Here is a 20,063-nt window from a genome sequence, read left to right as displayed (position 1 = left end):
TTATGTGGGAGCAAAGAACTGGAAACAGAGTAGTGCCCATCGATTGGAAAATGACTGAACAAATGGTGGTACATAAATGTGATAGAATATTACAGCCTGGGGGCGTGGGGTGGGGAGGGAAGGGGCGCTACTGAGATGAATTCATGGAGGGCAGAACCAGAGAAACAAAATAAACAGTGACTAGAAAGTGAACACTGTCATTTAAAAGGACCAAGCTTGACCCCAGACTCTGAGAGATGATGGTCGCATCATGGGGGTGGGTTTGCTCAGACCTTTTTGTGTGTGCTTGGTTTTTAACCTTTGTTTCAAGTGATAGTTTGCTAGGTAGGAGAAGTGAAAGGGATAGATTGGAAATGAAGGCTGTGTTTAAAAAAAGATTACAATAATGTGAGAAAAGAGTATGCTATTAACTTGAGTAATGCCTATTTTTCCACATGTAAGATACATAAGTAATATGTAAGTACTACTATTCAAATACTGTTTACAGCATGTTCTCTAGACATCTGGGAGACAGTATTCCCCTACCTGTCCTTGTTTAGGAGAAACCAGATAGTTCCAGGACCACTTGGATCCTCAGGAGTAAAGCTGGAAATACAACCCAAGAGATATGCAAATTTAACTCAGTGCTGTGCCCATATGTTCATGTTACATCTTACTAGCTGTTCCCTTGCTAATATTTTTTTTTATTGGTTTTTAAGTTGAAAGAGAAGAGCCAGGCAAGTGGAGGCAACATGGGATCCATTGAAGAACTGAGAGGTGCAATTTATTTGGCAGAAGAAGCCTGTCCTGGGATCTCGGACACCATGGTGTCTCAGCTTGTACAGAGGCTGCAGAGGTAACTAACTCCTCAGCTTCCATGGGAAATGGCTGCCTTGGAGATGAGCCCAAGCATGTATTGGGAAGCAGTGGTAGTATATGGATTTATTGTTCTTTTTAAACTTTGGGCATGAAGAGGCTTCAAAAAGGAACAGACCTCATTTCTTGTAAAGCAAAGCAAAGCTAGTCAAGAACAGAGAGGAATAACCAAGCCCAGTAGATGGGAGAGAACCTTAGGCCCTTCTGAGACTGTCACTGCATTCTGTGCTTATGGAGTTCTTATTTTTCTTCCCCCTTCTTTCTGCCCCTACCCCCAACACATATGAAGATCTCTTTAAAAAGAAAAAAAAATCATTACGATGCTTTGGGAGCTTAAAGCCACGACCAACAGCTGAAATTGGAGCAATCCCTTGGCCACATACCAGACTATATCTGTCACTCCAGCATTGATTTCCAAAGCTTTCGGCCTGATAAAGTCCATTTGAGCCCTGCCATGGGGCTATTCCTTCTGCAGAGGATCATGGCAGATTTGGCCCAGAGCAGTGCGTAGTGTTCTGGAAAAGATTATGAATTTTGAGCTAGCATGGACACCTAGGAGTCCTCTAGTTAACATAGCTTATCTTAAAACGAAGGAAATCAAACTGTGGAGCGTTGGAGTGACTCACCTAAAGTCACTAAAGGGGCAGAGGTAGGATTTGAACCTGGGTCTCCTGGCTCCAGATCCAGCACTCTCCACTCTGCCACTCTGCTTCTCCAATAGTTGTCTCTCCTTAAAGGTATTCACTGAATTTGTATTTGTAAGACTCATCGGGAATGACAGACACAGAAATGATGTTTAGAAGGTCCCTTCCAGCAGCTATGAAATCCAGTGCTCTAGTCAGAATTCTGTGTTTATCACAATATGGCATTATGGCAGATAGCACATAGTAAAATACTTTTTTGATGGATTGTGCTGTGATTGAAGTCAGAAAGACCCTGGCTGCTAGCCCGCCTCAGATATTTACCAGCCGAATGAGGCTTGTCAAATTGCTTAACTTGAGCGCCTAAGTTTCCTCATTTGTAAAACGAGGGGACTTGGACTTCATTTCATGCTCCTGTGATCAGACGTTTGTGGCGTCATTTTAGGCAAAATAAGGTAAAAGTTCTGAGCCTTGAATGTCCTTCAGACATAGCTTAGAATATTCAAATTAATTAAAGTAGCATCAGGCTGAGTCTCCTTCGTAGATAGTTTCCATTGCTCCTCCTTGTCCTAAGTGGAGTTCCTGTGTCCTGCTCCCTGGTACTGCGCATTGTGCTCGGTGTATGTCCCCGCCTCTCTGGGGCCCCTTGGAGCCTGGGGCTCCTGCTTAGCGTGCTTTCAGCCGTGTTGTGTGTCTCCACCTCGCTGTCGTAACTCGATTATCTGTGCCGATGTTCCCCTTCATTGGTGTAGCTTAGTGGGAGCGTCATTGTGTGGCATAAAGAGGTTTTGAGTCAGGTGAACCAATTTTCAGTAAGGCTTGCCTTCTCCTTTGTTTTCCTGTGGAATGGAGATGGAAAGAAATGGCTAGCAAGGTGGCTTCCCCTCAGGGGAGGGAGTGAGAGCAGGTGACCCTTCTCCCTTCATGCATGTGAAGGCATTTCCTGAAACCTATGTAAATATCTGGGATTTCATATTGAGTTTTAATATAGTTAAGCGCCACCTTTTTTCTCATTGTGAAGATGATTAGTAGCATGGAGGGAATCCCCAGTCACCACTGTGTTAACCTCGTGTAGAGAGGTGTTTCCAGCACCCTTGTCTTCCCCTTTGGCCAGGCCTGTGTGAAATTAATAGCTCTGAACCTCAGTGTTGGTCCCTGGCAACTTGTGTAGACGATGTGCTGCTTCCCATCTACATTGGCCCAGGAGGTGAAGTGATTGTCAGAGGTCATACAGGCAGTAACAGCCTTTAAACCAGAGCTCCAACTGCAAATCTGCCACTCTTTTTCCTACCCTGCCTCTTTTCCAGTATGGTTATGATAGCAAGTTGGCTCTCCTTAGAGACATAAAAGGACACTTGTCCTTAGTATTAAACATGGCCAATCTTTCTCTGGATTGGGCTGTGTGATTGGTATTGTGTGTGTGTGGGTATGTATGTCTGTGTGTATTTTCCTCTGTGACATCAGTCAAGTGTTTATATAAATCTAGGCTCTGAACATCACTTCTTCAGCTACAGATTTTAATTTCTTAAAAACAGACATTGTACCCAGGAGTTGGGTGGATGTATCTTACACAGGAGTCCCAAAAGTTTTAGTGCTGTTTTAAGTGATTGGACTAATACTTTGGGGACACCCTGGATAAATAGGTGTGGTGTTCCTGAAGGGCTCCAGGTGCGTTATGAACTTGAAAATGAAATAATTAATTTTTAAAGAAATGCCTTTAAGGAAACTAGGAAGCACTCTGGCATGGAAGCTTAGCTGGAAGGGCTCTCTCCTTAATTGCCCTGCCCCTTCTCCCTTTTCTTAATGTGGCTTGTGGGTCTTAGGTTCACTTTTGATATCTCTGGAAGAACAAATTGGGTAAGTGCAAGGGGCGGGGGCGGGGATTGTGTTTTCTCCTTGTTAAAATTCACCTGTTCTTGGCTACTGCTTGGCTTAGTGAACTGTGTCAAGGAAGTGATGTCACTTTTCCTTTTCTTTCCCAGATACTCACTGAGTGGTGGAGGAACTTCATCCCACTGAAGTTTTTTTAGTATTTGGGTTTTTGTTTTTCCTTCTTTCTCTTTCCTTTTCTATTTTAAAAAAAAAAATCAACAAGACCCTGTGGTGACTCCACTGAAGAGGTGTGTGACTGACTGCAGGGATCATCTCCCACGGCCGGAGGAGGGAGAGCTGTCCACAGAACAAACATTCCTCGGTGGCCCACAGCGAGGTGAAGTCTCCCGTCGGGTGGTGTGTCAGCTTCTTAAAGCTAGTTTTATTTTATTACTGTTATTCCTACTGTTTTTAATTTTAACCGTAGAGCATATATTCAAGGGAAATATCTTTTAAAAAGCAAAAACAAATAAACCAACCCTGAAATGTATATTTGGGATTGTGATAAGGCAACTAAAGATATTGTGAAACCTCAGGTATCCTGCTTTAAGTTGATAACTCCCACAGGAGATGGAGAATCGCTCTGTTGGATCTGTGTACAGATTTGTATATAGTGTCATTTTTACTGAAACCCTTTCAGCGTGCATAAGAAATCACTGTGTACAAAATGGCCAAGTGCTTCTGTAGATAATTTTAGTGGAGTAAATATTTGACAGGCCATAACTGAATATATTGCCTTGCCTTTATTACATGTACATTTGGAATGATGTGACCAGTGATTTGGGTTTGATTTGGTATCTGCAGGGTTTGCCATTGAATAATAATTATGCCCTCCTATGGACAACTCCTGTTTGTACCTGAACAAATGCAGAATTTTCTTCCCCCATCTCTCTTTTGGTACACGCAGAGGTTGCTTTCATTTCGCAATGATGGTACTATTTCTCAGTGTTTTAAATTGGAACGCGGCTAGCCTCACAAAGCTTTAAATTATTTTAAGTTCTCTCCCTACCCCCAGAATAAGCATCCTCATTTCACTTTGGTTTTAAATTGTACCACTGCCAATTTTGCACCAGATGTATCATCCCTCTCAGTACTATATTCTGTTGAAACTTGTAGTGGAATCTGAATATCATCTTTCCCACCTAAACATGTCTGAATGCTTACATGAATAAATTTTATATTACACCAGTTGTGAAAAATCTTTTTGAAATGTGACTGTAAGAGGAAAGTTGTTTCCTTCCACTATTTTCTGTGTCTTGCTTGTGTGTGAGTATAGATATACCCTCAATTTTTGAAGGAAACCATACAGAAGACTACTAGAAGTGGCCAATTTTAAAACACTGAATTTTATTCAGGCCTCCTGTGCATTTCCTTGAAGAGATGTGGATGAATGTTGCTGGTGTTTTTTGACAGATATTTGTGAGATTGCTGTGTTCATTTCCTTTAAAACCACAGGTGTAACAGGGACAGTCTGTCAGTCATTGTGTTCTTCTCAGGGCACCACCGACTTCTTGCCGAGCCTGCCTTTCCAGGGGTTCAAAGAAACTCCTGGTTTCCCTGAATGTGGGAGGGTCATTCAATGGCACTAGGGTTTCATGACTAAATGTCTTAACATAAGGTTGTATTGATATGTTGGCGCCTTTGTTTCTCATATATATTTTAAGAATTGTCATTTTTAAAGAATTTTAGATATCTCATTACCTGTCCTCATGTTAAAGCCAAAAGGCATGTAATTCCTGGAAACCAGTTGTATGAAAAGTTTAGGCATGTGAGACACTCATGGGCTTAGGGCACTGTGTACTGTAGTGATAAGGAAAAAAGATTCCCAAGTGGTTTTCAGGTGGGTGGACATTATCTGAATGAGGGGAGCACTTTTTTTTTTTAACTCTACCTTCAATTATATTATGATAATAATTAGAAACAGACCTTGGTTGAGCCATGAATTTCTGTGTGGGATACGATTTGGTTGTGGGAAATAAACACAACTTAATTTGTTAAGTCTAGTTGTACATCTCTGTCTCTGACACATTACAACAAATGTTTTATGTTGGCCAGCAATTTTGGGCCTATTTCAACCTGTGTTGCCGAGTCTCTAGGATCAGAATTGACTTCCATGTGTCAGGCAGGCACCAAACTTCATTTGAGAAATAGGGACCACTAAAAGAAATAAAGAGCTATTTTTCTCTGGTAGCTGTGTTACTAGCATCATTTTACAGGTAAAATGGGGAAAGATTTGTAATTCTGTGTAAACTTAGAAACAAAGATTATGGATACTTGTCAGCGCTGAGGCCAATCTTACATAATAGTAGATTTTGTTCTGAAGGACCAGGCTTATTATTCAGGATTCTTTGATATTAATAGTTAAATAGTCTTTAATCATTTTAAAATTATAGATCTGAATTCTGTTACTTGTAGAACTGCCTTAAATTACTTCACATTTGGGGAAAACTTGTGGAGGGTTATTAACTTTCTTTGGGAGAGCTGAGACTTTCTTATGAGTAGCAGCATTTATCTAAATTCAGAAAATTCTGAATTGTAAATGCATTATATAGTATACTTTTATGCATTATAATGTCCCTTCACCCCCCAAAAAGGAAAGACTCTGTTAATAGGAGATTAGAGTCTCTTGTGATAGGAAGTCTTCCTAAGGGAATCTGGCTTGATTCGCACTAGTTGCTCTCCCTCCAAAGCAGAGATTCCATCTCACTTCAAAGTTCATCTTTTGTACATACTTACAGCCCTTAATTCCAGCAGTATGAGCGCTGTAGGACTTAAAATTAGATCTATACTAGATGAGACATCCTTCATGGGCCTGTAGAGATAGACTGGAAGTTTGGCTTAGAATAAAGCTTAGTGATACGATGATACTTAAGTCATACATCCGCTCATTGTAGAAAAAGGTTACTTGTTTTATTTGGGTAAAGACAGTAACCACGTGCCTAGCCTTTCAGAAGTGGCAAGCCAATGTCCAACTCACTATTTGGGGTTGTTACCTTACCATTTTGGCAACCTTTTTCAGCATCCCTGGGATTGTGCTAGTGGAATGGATGAGCTCTGTCTTTGTGGGGCCTGCTGTTGGAATAGGCGATACCTTGGTAAAGTTGTGAAACGGTTCTCTCTCCCCCTTGGCTCTGAGTTGTACTGATAGTGTCTGGTTCAGTTCTTGGGCTTTATGTAGAGTGGTGTGTGCGTGTGTGTGTGTTTAAAACATATAAACATATGGTGAGTTTGTAAGTTTTTTATATTTTCTTCCTCTAAAAGTGAAAACATAGAGGCTGTATTTGTGTCACACACACAGCAATAAGAGGGTAGAAGGGAGGAAGTGTTCTTAAGCACAGATACTGTAAAATGTAAGGGACGATAAAGATCACAGAAAATGATGCTTTTTTTTTGGTAATGTGTGTACATGATGTCTCTGAAAATCCAGTCATGGCTTGGGCCCACTGGGCCCATATAATGTTACTTATCAGGTGTGGCTTTGTTCTCCAATCATGTCCCCTCGTGTAGATGCCCACCCCAGACGTGTGAAAACTTTAAAGAACCCGCACCAGTCATTGGATTTGGAGCTAAACAGCGTACCTCATGCAACAGAAAAATTAAGGGGACATTTAATGTCAGTTTGATAGGCATGGTTAGCAAATTCCTGCAGACTAGACTTAAGAGGAAGCTATTGATGTACTTTGGAAGGAGCAAAAGAAAGGGAGATGTTGGAGGGGGAGGGGAAATATCATTATTGTAAAAAACATTTCTGAGACAATGTCCATTTGTATTTGGAACTGTACATCTAGTAGAAAGTGTTGACACAGAGACCACTTCATGCCACAAACGGCTTTCAAAATGTAAACATTTTAATGTGCCTCAAGTCAAAACGTTGCCCGTACTTGTCATTTGGTCTGTATTTGAAAACTCACTTGCTGGGTCAAGGTTTACATGAAAAGTCAGTGAATGGAATTCTTCAAAGAGATGGTAAACATCCATGAGGCCATGATTCTGAACATGTCATTGCATCTTTACAGTACACCATCAGCCAGGCATCGAGCCTCACAGGGGGAGTCTCCTATCTCAATTCAAACCTGTTGGAAAACTAGGGTAGTCATTCATAAACCATTCCTGATGGATGGACAGGCCAGGAGCCAGGGGAAGGGGCTGATAACTGGGCTGCTGGCTTGTTGCTGAGCTTTTTTTTTTTTTAAGTTCTGCTCTCCTTTCTTTCACAAAGTTGTTCTCTCCCACCTTGCCTATCTATCCTTGTGGTGTAGGTGAGCAGATAGCTAGCTGTTGGCAAAAACGCCTAAGTGGTATGTGACCAGTTTATCTCAACTCTGCCCTGAGGGTGAGCTTGAAGACAACCTCTGAGTATCTTGGTTAGCTGTGTGAACACTGAGCACAGGACCAGCTGTCAGCCAATCACTTTGATGGGGGGTAATTAATGAACTCACTGCCTCTAGGGCCGTTTCTGTCCTAAGTTTTTTGTAGGCCTTGGCTCAAATCCAGCTTCTGACACTCACCACCTTTGCCCTTTCATCTCTCTGTTCTTCAAGATTTACCTCTGGAAAGGAAGGTTGGACTAAAAGATCCCACTTTTAGCTCTGTGGGTTTTCCTCTCAGCATAGCTTAATGATGGAGGGCAAAGTATAAGAAGCCAGTGGGGGGTGGGGGGGTATCTTCCTTTGCCCCCAATTTTCTCATGGTGGCATTGACATCAGAGGTTACTCCTTTACCCTGTAACTAGTTACAGTTTAGTGTATTTCATCTCGTCAGTTCATCCCCTTTTGACTCCAGCAATCTTGCCTTCTTGCCGAGTTTTCCTCCCTGTGTGCCTCCACCCTGGCAAGGAAATTGTAGTGTGCAGGGTGATAATCCCACCACCCCGGATCAGAGGGGGGCGGGGGCGGGGCGGGAGGAACGAGGAAAGGACAAGTTGTATTGCCTTCAGACGGCAGTATGCTCAGTGGTGGTGTGAGGTATTTTTATTCCCTTTTGTTGTTAGTACTTTAAACCATCTGGTACATGTTGTAAGGCAAGTGATTAACAAGTCTAAAGCTACTGGTCCATTTCAAAATTGCAGTTTCCATTTGTATCAAAGCCAGCCTCAGCTCCGTGAAGTCTTTGTATTCCAGCAAAAATTCCTTCCTCCATATCCTCAATTAGGCAGCATCAACCTGGCTGGTGGGGGAGGGGGAAGAGAGGTGTGTTAATTTGCTCTTCTGTGGTTTTTCAGACTTGCATTAGAAAAGACCTTCAAACCCGTAAGGGAACAGTCACAGATGCTTTTTTGTAGTGGGAATATTTAAGAGAATGTTTCAGATGCAGCCTATCTTTGCACCTGATTCCCTGTGGATACCAGCAGTCCAGCACATGAAATATCAAACTACCATTTATAACCCGTGACCACAGGGCAAGGGGTAGATAACAGCTGAATCTTGTTTATGAAGAGACAAATCACAATCTGTATGCCCATAGAATGCTTCGTTTTAAATGAATTCTTTTCAGTAGGATATAGGTCTTAATAATGAAAACCTGGGGAAGGGGAATAAGTACCATTACTTTATAGTGTTTCTGCATCCACTTAAGCCAACAAAAAACACTCTTCATAACTTAACATGTCACAAATGGCCCATGGTTAATGACATACAGGTATTTTTCATGCTTGTGAAACAAACAGCAAAACACCACAGCTTAATAGCTTCCCACTGTACACGCCATTCACAGTACATTTATAGCCCAAATAATATTGCACTGGGCTTGTTTCATTGTCTCTGTTTACAAAACAAACTACATTTTGCAAAGTCATCACTTGTCAAAATCAACAGGTAAACGGTTTGGTCAACTTGCACCAAGACAAAGGTCCGATAAATGTCAGAGTAAGTAGCTCGTTACAACATGAAACCCCAAAGTGAAATATTGTTTGTGTGCTGCGAACTTTTAGAACAATAGAAAATTAGTAGGAATTCCTTGATTAATAAAGTAGAAAGAGTGAAAAACAAAATCTGAAAATGACCTCCTTTACTGTAAGACTGCCTCTATTGTGTGTGTATCATACACTGTGAAAAAGCCATTATTACATTTAAAAATGCAGTCTAGTGATCAAAACAATAAAAAGTTTTTTTCTTTTTTTCCCTTTTTTTTTAAGAAAAAGAAATAGCACTTGCACATGGGATCACGTTTTTCATTGGGGGGGGGCAGGTACATTTGTACTGCTTTTTAAGGTGCAATCTTGGAGGAAAGGAAATGTCATTTGGCACTCTAAGAACGGTATTTTAATACTGGCACAAGCTAAAAACAAAACAAAAAAAAAACCAGCACACCAAGAGAAGGACCCACAGAATGCCACACAGGACAGGAGGTGGTGTGGTTCTATTACCACCAGGATGGGGGAGTCAAACAGCTGAAAAGACTATATTAAAAACAGTTTTGCTGGGACAGACAAGAGTTGCTGCAAAACCACTTGTTTTAATTTTACTAGGCTTCGTTAATACAGGAGAAAGTAACTTCAGATGTCCTCTAGAAAAGCAGCAACTGCTGGAATGAGAAAGGTGGGTGTTCAGCCATCAATACACATGAGATTCTTTGTGACTGAGGACACAAGCACGCGAGGCAGAAGTGGTGGCACTCCGGATCACCTCCATCCACCTAGACAGGGAAAACAAAAGATTAGATTCTTCCAAATTTTTTTTTTATCCAACCCACACAATCTTAGCTATACTGATGATTTCTGTGAGCAAGTGTCAGTAATAAAGGTAAGCATAGCATTTGGTACTGGAGAATCAGTACGGTATTCTAGAAGGGACTGCAAGGTCAGTCACACTATATTTGGAGTTGGGAGATGAAGATTCATAGTCACCAACCTTCGTCCAAAGGTACGTATCATCAGTTACTTGGACTAGAGTTTAGGACCTATAGCTAGAGGGGTTCTTGGAGAGATCTAGTCTGACCTCTAAGGTCTCTTTCCCACTCAAAGTCTTTTAAGTATGGCTTTTTTGTTATTGTTACTGTATCCGGCTATTTTATTAGTTCAGTGGTTCAAAACCCTGTACTGTATATCCCTCTTACTCACTAATACCTCACAAGCTACATGTCACTTTGATAAAGCAGTGAAAAGAAGCTGATACTTAAAAGCAAATTCAAATAAACTACCTTCTAGTTTTTAATAGCCCCTTTGGCCACTTGATGCTGAAAATCTATGTTTAATTGAGGCAATCACAAACTAACTCCCCTCATGCTGTTTTTGCCTCTCTGTTTCCATAGCGCTTGGCATGTAGTAATCACTTAAAGGCTTGTTCACTCAGTCTTCTACAAGTAGAAGTGATAAGGGGAGTTGTCATTCTGGAACTAGTTACTGAAGAAGAAATGAAGGGAACTTTGGGACAAATTTTCATCCTAGAGTTTGCAATAGAGGAGAGCAAAGATAGATGATAGTCTTTTGGGGAGGTCAGTTCAAAAGTTCAAGGAGAGAAAATGGTAAAATCCATGACCTAGTATTCTGCAGGTGAATTTTACTCCAAAGGGCTGGGACACTCTCAAAGTGAAATTCTGAAGAGATGTGATTTTGAATGAGAAAAGGGAAAATTGCCTGAAGAGACCAATCTCTGTATTCTGGAAACTCCCAGGCCAGCTGTGATCATAAACGCACACATGTAAACACGGGCATGTAGCAGAATGATTGCACAAGAGGAGAGTGTGTGTGTGTGTGTGTGTGTGTAAGAACTGCATCTGGAAGCTCCAAAACGAAGCTCACAATTAGTAGGAAGTCCAACAAAAAAAGGGCAAGAGGGAGTCTAAAGGACCATTCACTGGGAGGGAGCAAAGGCTCTTGTCTTGCCTTTGTCTTCCAAGGAGAGTAAGTCGAGACCAAAAATATGGAAGAGATGGAAAGGAAGCTTCACGTTCTTGTAGCCAAAAGAGTAACTCCATCCTGAAATGTGATTGCTAAGCCATTCTCACTGACCTCCGAAAGATCTCGGGGAACAGGAGAGGTGACATTAAAACAATGGCTTGATTTTCTAAAAAACAAGTAGTGTACGGAAAATAAAGGCCAGGAAATTTGAATTAGGGCAAAATTCTAAAACATGAAAAGGATGGTGGTTTATGAGCGCTTCAAAAAGTAGGCATAAATTCGTATAACAGGCCATATGCTCATTTCAGTTTCTGATAGCATGACACAGGTGCATGCTTTTATTTCAGCAAAGTACATGAGGCATTCATTTTTGAATAAGAAGCTGCTATAAACTAAGGATTCAGAAGTGGCTGGATGACTCCTGCGAAGAAGGGTTGTAAGTGAATCGATGACCACTTAGGGGAAAGTCTCCCATGGAGTGTACTGTAGTGTTCTGCTCTTGGCCTTCTACTGTTCAATATTTTTGTAAGTGATTTGAATCTCTAGAAGGTGAGTGTGTCAGGTTTGCAGACATTGCAAAGTTAAGAGGATCCTAACAGGATTTCACAAGGTCAAACTGCTTCTGACAGTGACAATGTAGAACTTTACATTTATTGTCCTTAGTTTAATTAGATTAATCTAACTTATAAAAAATGAGACAACACTATTAAAGCTTAAGAGGATATTCTGTATTATGTACAAGACCGGGGTGGGGGTGTCGGGGCGCGGCTAGTGGACTGGTACTTCAGTTGTTGACATGCTGTCCAGAACAAGAAACATGATGGTCCCAATGTACTTTCATCAGACCACATTCAGAATGCTACATTTAGTTCTGGATGGTGCATTTTAGGAAGGGAAAATACTGGTTCGTCCCGATTCATGGCCTTAGGGATCCTCCAAGGATTCCTTTTGGAGAAATGTGTCAGCATTCTCTAAATCACTTGCTAGACATAAGAATAGGGGTGTATATCTGTAAACCTAAATTCCAAGTGCAAGATGAGACATTACACATAGGACTGTCATCTAGAGTTTTAGTTCTATGTAAAACCTCATAATTTAGATGAAAGACTTTCCTGTGCTATCACCTAGCATTTATATACGACACATACTTATAATGTGTATATTCAGGTCATGCATTTCCTTTCCCTAGCCATTCAACCTGAGTATTGAAGTTTATTTCATATACTTTGCTTACAAAAATGGTATTTATGAACAGGTGAGCATTGCTTTCCCTCCCCCATCAGTTATCTCTTGTCAGATATCTTTTGCGCTGCCTCTTGTTTTCTGGAAACTGAATTTTTTTTTTTCCATCAGACTGTCATTAGCAAGTTCTCCCCCCATCTTCATTCACACATTTATTTTCTGTTTTGCACAAGAAAATGCTTCTGGAACTAGAATTCCTAGGATGGTGGAGGGAAAAGAAATGAAGAAGGGAAATTCAACCCCAAGTACCCAGATGAAAGATGGCCCCCAGTCAGATATATTCTTGGCTGCTGTGAGTGTTTAGGTGAATTCAGAGTTATTAAAACAATTGGTTTGTTTTTGCTTCATACTAGGAAACGTCAAATGTTGCACAGTAGAAGAACCACATTGCACCAAATGAAGCATTGAGGCCTTCACTCAGGATTCTTCTTTTAGCTGCTGTATATGGAACTGAAGTGTAGTCTAGTATTAGACTTTGTATTCCCATCCATATCAAATAAAGTAATTCTTATTTATGAAACATAGCACACATGGTGAAGACACACAGTGGGGCTACAGTTCTTGTAGCCAAAAGAGGCTCTCTAACTCCATCATTACAAGGAAAGCCTGGCATTCAACAAACACTGCCCAGGGAAGAGGTCAAACAAACAAAAAACCCTACCTTTCAAATGTATATTCGCTCTCAGCCCTGAAGTAATAGACATGGGACTTGAAGTGTAGTTTGAACACAAAGTCCTTGTGGATGTTCTCCGATTCCGAGGGAATGGTGAGTGAATATCCTAGTAAAGGCAGGCTGGCTAAGGGATGATTGTCCTAGAAATAATGGGTAGAATGGATTTGAAAGCAGTCAGAGGCTAGCTCAACCTTGTAAATTGTTTCTAAAGCCTTAAGAATAAAGTCTTTCTCAGCACCATCCTTGATGCTCAGGCACTCATGAGAACTGGTAAATCCAAGTAATCCCATTGATAACAACCCTGTTAGGTTGGGGGTACCATCGGTAGCTATGTAACTGGCCAACTGGTCCACCCCGTGCTACCTATCCACAAAGATATTAAATTAAATCATCATTCTTTTCTCCTCCAACGTGGATAACTATTGCCCCATACCAGCTAACTCTTATAAGACGAACAAGCCCATGTAAAAGTGACTGATGCTGTTCTCCCTTGGAGAAGTTGACCTGTGCGCTAACTTTAGGTGTTGTCCGGAAGGTTACACCGAAGAGTTAGAACCAGTTCAATCTTTCTTGGCTGTCTCCAGTCCTCTTCCTCTTCCTTTTCATCACAGCCCTGATTAACAGGAAAATGAGTTGGACTAGGACAAGTTGGTGTCCAAGCCAGGCCACACTGGGGATGTGCTGCTCTTCAGGGCAGGACTGGACACTGGCATGACTTTGGATGGCAGTCTCTGGTTGGTTTGTGTGTTTTAAACTTGGATAAAATTAACCCTTGGACTAGAGACATCACATATATGTCCCAGAATGCAGGCCAAACCAGATTAAAATGGAATCGTAAAATATTTTGAATAAAAAATAAAATGTAACATAAGACTATTACATTTTAAAACTAAGTCAATATGCAAGGTTACTTATACACTGTTTCTATTTCAGTTTAACAACTCTATGTTTTAGACTACCACTGATGCAAACTTTAAATTGATTTCACCTGTATCTAAATTTTTATAAGTGGAAGTCAGTTGTGATTAATTTTTTTTTCTCAGGTGAAGAATAATAACCACATTTAAGGTTTGCAAAGTGCCCTACAAATATCTCATTCTTAACAATCCTGGGAGATACTATCCTCATTTCACAGATGAAGAAACTATATGACAGAGATTAAGTGACTTGTCTAGGATCATACAGTCCTTAAGTGTCCAAAGCTTGATTTGAACTCAGATCCTCCAGACTCCAAGCCCAGTCCTCTATTCATTTACCATCTAGCTGCCTAAGAATAAGAGAGGCCCCAGGTTATTTTGGGGGCCTCTTCTCTGGTATAAATTCCCTATTCCCTGGCTGTAAATTAACCACTCATTCCTCCCTGGGTGTCTTCTGGGGAGAGCACTTAAGCTGGAATCCACGTTCACAAAGGTTCATTCTAGCAGCAAAAATGTTGCATTAGCTTTCTAATGGAACTTAAAATGCCGAGCCATTTACATAGTCTAATGCACTAACCCTCAAAGGCCTTCTGAGTAACATCCCAAGATTGATAGCATAACCTATCAATAGCACCGAGTGCTACGTGCCCGATCCTGTCACTGGGCCTTGGACATCCAATGTGCTTTCAATGGTGCTGTGTTAAAACAAAATGCAGGAACCCAAGTATGAACCCAAGGCTTTCTTAGTTGGTAAAGTCACTTGGATTAAACTGGCCTTAACTACATTAGGGTACAGAGGGACAAAGGCAGAGAAACACTCTGGGAATACAATCTTGGAGTCTGCATGTGCTTGCCTAATGACCATCTCTGTCTGCTTCTGGACCAAAGGCCTCCAAGCCAGACAGGTTCATTTGGAGTAACCAGTCCTGCTGTGCAGTACAAGAGGACCCGACTTTCTCTTGCCATAGCCACAAATACATAGAATAGAATGGGTTATTGCCTGCCCTTGAAGGGAGGGAAAAAAAAGCAAACCCACCCTCCAGAAGATCACTTCAAAACCTAACTCCCTTAATTACCATTCCCATTATCATAGTTTGATTTCCTTATGCTTTTTAAATTAGTTGTTAGAAGCATCCACCTGATGTCTCATTTATAAACCTTTATGCACAGCCCTGATTTACTGGTTTGATTTAGTCCATCACCATTCTTTGGCCAAGGCTTCCTGGAGTGCTAGCTTCAAAACACAGCGTGGAAGCCATATTTAGGGGAATGAGGCCATGAGGCAAGTTTTCTCAAGTCTGCAAGACCAAGTCTCTTGGGAGGTTGGATTCAATTCTATCCCAGACCCCATAACTCCCAGATCTCTATATGCTTTCTTGAACCAATGTCACTGTAGAAACAAGTTTTTCAAGCCACACAAGGTATTTACCTGGTGTGATTTGTAGAAGAACAGGCAGAAATTGGTAAACACCACCCAGAGCTTCTGCCATCCATTGCTGTTTTTAAATTTCCTTAACAAGTTCCCGGATAACTGATTCTGAAATGGAGAAAAACCAGTGAGAGAGAAGCAGAAGGATGTGTGAGCATACATATTTCTGCACTGAAAATTGAGAATCTCTGCCTGGAAAGAAGCAAAACCCCACGTAAAAAGAAATTTCATCCCCCACCCTTTCAATTTTTAGTTACAAAGGAGCAACACCTCTACCAAGGGCCCAACAACCTTTCCTAGAAACCTTTCTAGAAAAATTAATCTTCCTCTAAATGAAGCTTGTCTATAACCTAAGAAAAAATGGTCTGCTGTTCTTTAAATGCAGAAATCCTTGTGGAATTAGATAAGCTTAGTATGATTAATTCTTCTTCAATCATCCCTCACAAGCTTGGAATTTTTTGTCCAAGTCCACTGTAAGCATTTTGCATTCCTCTTGGGGGGTGGAGTGAATCCTGTGCAATAGGAGCTGGCAGCCCAATCATGAGTAATGGTTTAAAAGCTCTTTACTGCCATCTAGTGCATTGCAGAAGGAGCTAAGCCAGATACTGTGGCTGTGCCCAGATAACAGAGCAGCCTGTTGATCCTAAACTTTGCTCAGGGCTTCCCAGTCCTGGGAAGGATTGGGGGGGGGGGGGGGAGGAGGGCAGGTGGAGGGGAGAAGGGAGGATAAAAGACATTCCTCCTTTGGTAGAGAATGAAAGAGACCCTGCCCTTGCTTTTAAAGTTACTGGAGATGAAGGTTTGAAGTTTCCTTCCTTTCCACCTGGAAAATCTCAGAGCATCCTGCCCTTCCTTACGAGGGAGGATACCTTCCTCGGGCCTCTGTTTAGCTGCCTAGTTTTCTTGTTTTCAGATGGAAAACGTTCTCCTAAGGAATGGTCATTTCAGTAAGGGAGAATGCTCCTTTGGCCCAAGGGCAAGGATTTGGGGGTTTATATCAGGAGCTGTAATAACTGCCAGCAAAAATGAAACAAAAACATCCTCTAAGGTTCAGATTGGAAGTTAAAAGAACAGAAAGTTTAAATTCTTCCTGATCAGGAAATGACCCCTCAGCACGGAGTTTCTACATCTGAGAAGAGAGCTGGACAAACGGGCAGTGAACCTAAGCCTTGAAAAATAGGCTGCCCGTTTGGGTCCTTTGTTCCTGTGGAGGGGCCAATGAAAGCAGATACACATGATGGGCTCTGTTTCCCATGACTCGAGTTAACAAGACAGAGTGACACTTTATCTGTTTTCTACCTAACAATGACATAGCATTGTACAGTGTCCCTTACGGGTACACTGTGGATGAAAAGCAATGCATGGGAAGCAGCCCCCATCAAACCCTCCTCCCCAAATTGGCTGTGAGATGATGAAGTAGAAAATACTTGGCAACTTGTTTAAAAAGAATTAGGATAAAGCAGCTATTTCATGCTACCTAACAAAAGGATTTTGATAGATGTGGCAGACAGAAAAGCACGCTGACCCTGGAGTGAAGAGGACTTGGCTTCAAATCCTGCCTCTCATGCTTAACATCAGTTTGGTCTGGCCAAATTAACTTCCCCTGGCCTTGGTTTTCTGGTCTATAAAATGAGAAAACTGGACTAGATAGCGTCCGAGGTCCAGAACTGGAGTTCTTAACTTTGTTTGTATCATATAATAATAATAACACATGATGGCAATTTTTAAGATTTGCAAAGCACTTAACGTGTTCTCTCACTGGCTCCTCACCACAACCTTGAGAGGTAGCCGTTATTATGATCTTCATTTTACAAACAATGAAACTGAGGCTGACAAAGGTTAAGTGGCTTGCCCAAAGATCACATGGCTGTTACGTGTCTGAGGCAAGATTCAGACTCATGGATCCCTGACTTTGAATCTACTATGCTCTATTCTTTACATCACTTAGCTGCCTCTTTGGCATTCTGTTGGAGCCTGTGGACCCCTCATCAGAATAATGTCTTTAAATAAATGCTACATCTCAGGCAGAGATGAATGAAAATAAAGATGGAATTTTTTTCCCCGTCTAAATTCATGGACCCCCTGAAATCTTTGTAATGATCCCTTTGGAGTACAGAACTCCTGTTCTAGAGTGACGATCCTATGGAATTTAAGGTTAAAATAAAGATGTGATTTTTTTCCTCATCTAAATTCATGGACCCCCTGAAATCTTTCCAATCCCTTTAGAGTACAGAACTCCTGTTCTACAGCGACAATCCTATAGAATTTAAGGTTAAATATCATATATATATATATGTGATAAACATACATATGTGTGTATACATATCTATATCTATATCTATACACACACACACACACACACACACACACCATAATAGGATATGGCAGAGACTCACTGTATTACTGAAATATTAGGGGAGGGTTGTACAATGCGTTTTGCCATTTATAGATGAGTCTTCTGGAAGATAAGGTGCCTCAGGTAATTTAAGAGTAAAGCTCCTTTAAATGGAGTTTAAGAGACACAGGCCTTATATCAAATTCACTTTAAAACAAGCATGTGATAGGAAGTTCCCAGTGTGACACGGACCAAATTAATACAGAAGATAACTTCGATTAGCTAGAATGTTCATCGTGGTTAACCAGAAAGCCCACAGTCTGGCTCCTGCACATTCACCACACTGAGATGTCCACTGGTCATCAGATCCAATGACCTTGTTCTAACCCATTCTTTTCGACTTTCCCCAGTACCTGGTATAGTGAAACATTATTCTCCATTTGCAACCTTTAGCCTTTGTTGATTTTACTGACACCACATTAGGGGACTTAGTACTACTCTTCTGATGACACGTCCTTTGCCAGCTAGTGCCTACTTTATCCTCTTGTTTGCATGAAAAGATTCAGTGCTTGCCTCTTTGTTATTCTCTCTGTACAACCTTTCCTTTGGAAGATCATCCACTTGAATGACTTTTCCCATCTTCACTCCTGACCTCTTTCTAATCAAATAATCCTCTATTTCCAATTGTCTACTGGATGGTTCTACCTGAATCTCACCTCCTAAGTCTAAAACTGAGCCCGTCATCTTCCCCTCAAAACTAGTCTTCCTCCTAACTTCCTTTTCCCAATCATGAATTACTGTCTTTGATTTCCCCTCCCTCTCCCTTGTTCTCCATATCCAATAAGTCACCACACCTTGCAAAATCTCTTGCTTCCATCTTTCCATTTCCACTGCCATCACCTATATCAAGGCTACTTTTAATTCATGACAAGACTAGTATATAATGTTCTAACTTGGCTCCCCGTTGCTATTCTTGTTCTAATCCATCCTGTACATTACAGCCAGATTTAATCCTTAGCTTTCTCAAACCTTTCTTTCATCCTGTCAACTCTCAAGGATACTCTTGGCATGAGATTAAGTCCAAAATCCTTAGTCTGACATCCAAGGCCCACGATAACCTGGGCTTTACCAACCTTTCCAACTTTAAAGACCCTCAATTCTATTGTAACTATTTTTAGTACTCTTCTGAATATGTCTCGTGTGTCCCCTTTGTTTATGCTATTACTCCATCTGTAATGCCTAGAATAAATACCATGCGTGTTTGTGGATGAAGACAAATGAACAGGAGGAAAATGGGCCTGAGCTGCCTTTCACAGAAAATGTTTGCCTGGAATCAAGAGTCTGGAGTCTATAACAAATCTGAAACACTCCAGCAGGCATTCATGAATCCCATTCAGTATTTTCTGACTAGCTAAGGACATCTTCATGAAGAGATTTCTTAAATACCTTAGAGCCACTTAAATAATTCATGACCATAATTGTACAGAATCACCTCTACCATCCAGGGAAGAAGATCTATGCCCAGTAGGACTTGTTACTTAAATGAAATTAGACTTGAAGCTCCACAGTGTGCATCTCAGGACGTCACTTTACTGTGATCAAAGGGCCTGTGCTAGCTTTAGGATTCAACACCCCTATCGCATTGGTTGGGTCCAAAAAGATTCCCTCAAACTCTATCACAAGCCAGCTTCTAGCATACAAACTCAAAAGCTGCAAAGGCGTAAGCAAGGACAGGTGACGGTTTCTCTCTTCCCCTAAATATTCCCCTTCCTAGAGTTTAGCCAGATCGGCAAGATATCAATTTGATTTACTTTTTAAAAATAAGACAGCTATCCATTCTTTTCCTTCTCCTCACGATACATAAGCACCCCTTTTCCTTTGTGGTTCCCTCCCTCATCTGGAAGATTTCACAAAATGACACTTTGCATTTGCTACCATCAGAGGTGTGAAGTGGACAGTTTGCTGACCACTGAACAGCTCAGCAGGCCATGAAGGACAAAATCACAAAGAAGAAAAAGGGAGGGGTGGAAAGTTGTGGGGAGAGGAGGGATGGCAAGAGGGAAGAAAAGACACAGAGAAGAATAAACTCTAGTGCCCACAAGAAAGTTACACCAAGAAGAGGATGAATGGAGGGCTCCCGGATACAGGGGACAACTGGGAAGGAAGGGTGGCCGTAGACTGTGGGGACCCAGATCTATTTCTGTTGGGCTGAGGAGATGACAGAACGATAGACTGTAAAGTGCTTCAGCAAACAACTCCGAC

The 20,063-nt window shown here is 41.3% G+C and overlaps 2 protein-coding genes across 5 annotated transcripts in view; one reads left to right on the top strand and one right to left on the bottom strand.

Moving 5' to 3' along the window:
- Positions 1-5,366, top strand: part of STK24 (serine/threonine kinase 24) — a 149,566-nt gene extending 144,200 nt beyond the window's left edge. Inside the window, exons 10-11 of the mRNA XM_036755925.1 lie at positions 699-835; positions 3,479-5,366. Coding sequence (XP_036611820.1) covers positions 699-835; positions 3,479-3,515 — 174 coding nt within the window. The 3' untranslated portion in view covers positions 3,516-5,366. The remainder of the gene's footprint in view (positions 1-698; positions 836-3,478) is intronic.
- A 2,954-nt stretch (positions 5,367-8,320) lies between these two features.
- Positions 8,321-20,063, bottom strand: part of FARP1 (FERM, ARH/RhoGEF and pleckstrin domain protein 1) — a 335,175-nt gene continuing 323,432 nt past the window's right edge. For all 4 annotated transcript variants that reach the window (XM_036754656.1, XM_036754655.1, XM_036754657.1 and 1 more), the window contains 3 exons: positions 15,467-15,574; positions 13,109-13,260; positions 8,321-10,001 (listed from right to left, as the gene is read on the bottom strand). In XM_036754656.1, coding sequence (XP_036610551.1) covers positions 9,920-10,001; positions 13,109-13,260; positions 15,467-15,574 — 342 coding nt within the window. In that variant the 3' untranslated portion in view covers positions 8,321-9,919. The remainder of the gene's footprint in view (positions 10,002-13,108; positions 13,261-15,466; positions 15,575-20,063) is intronic.

Source organism: Trichosurus vulpecula, chromosome 4, assembly GCF_011100635.1.
Source record: "Trichosurus vulpecula isolate mTriVul1 chromosome 4, mTriVul1.pri, whole genome shotgun sequence".
NCBI lineage: Eukaryota > Metazoa > Chordata > Mammalia > Diprotodontia > Phalangeridae > Trichosurus > Trichosurus vulpecula.
This window is presented reverse-complemented; position numbering and strand designations above follow the sequence as displayed.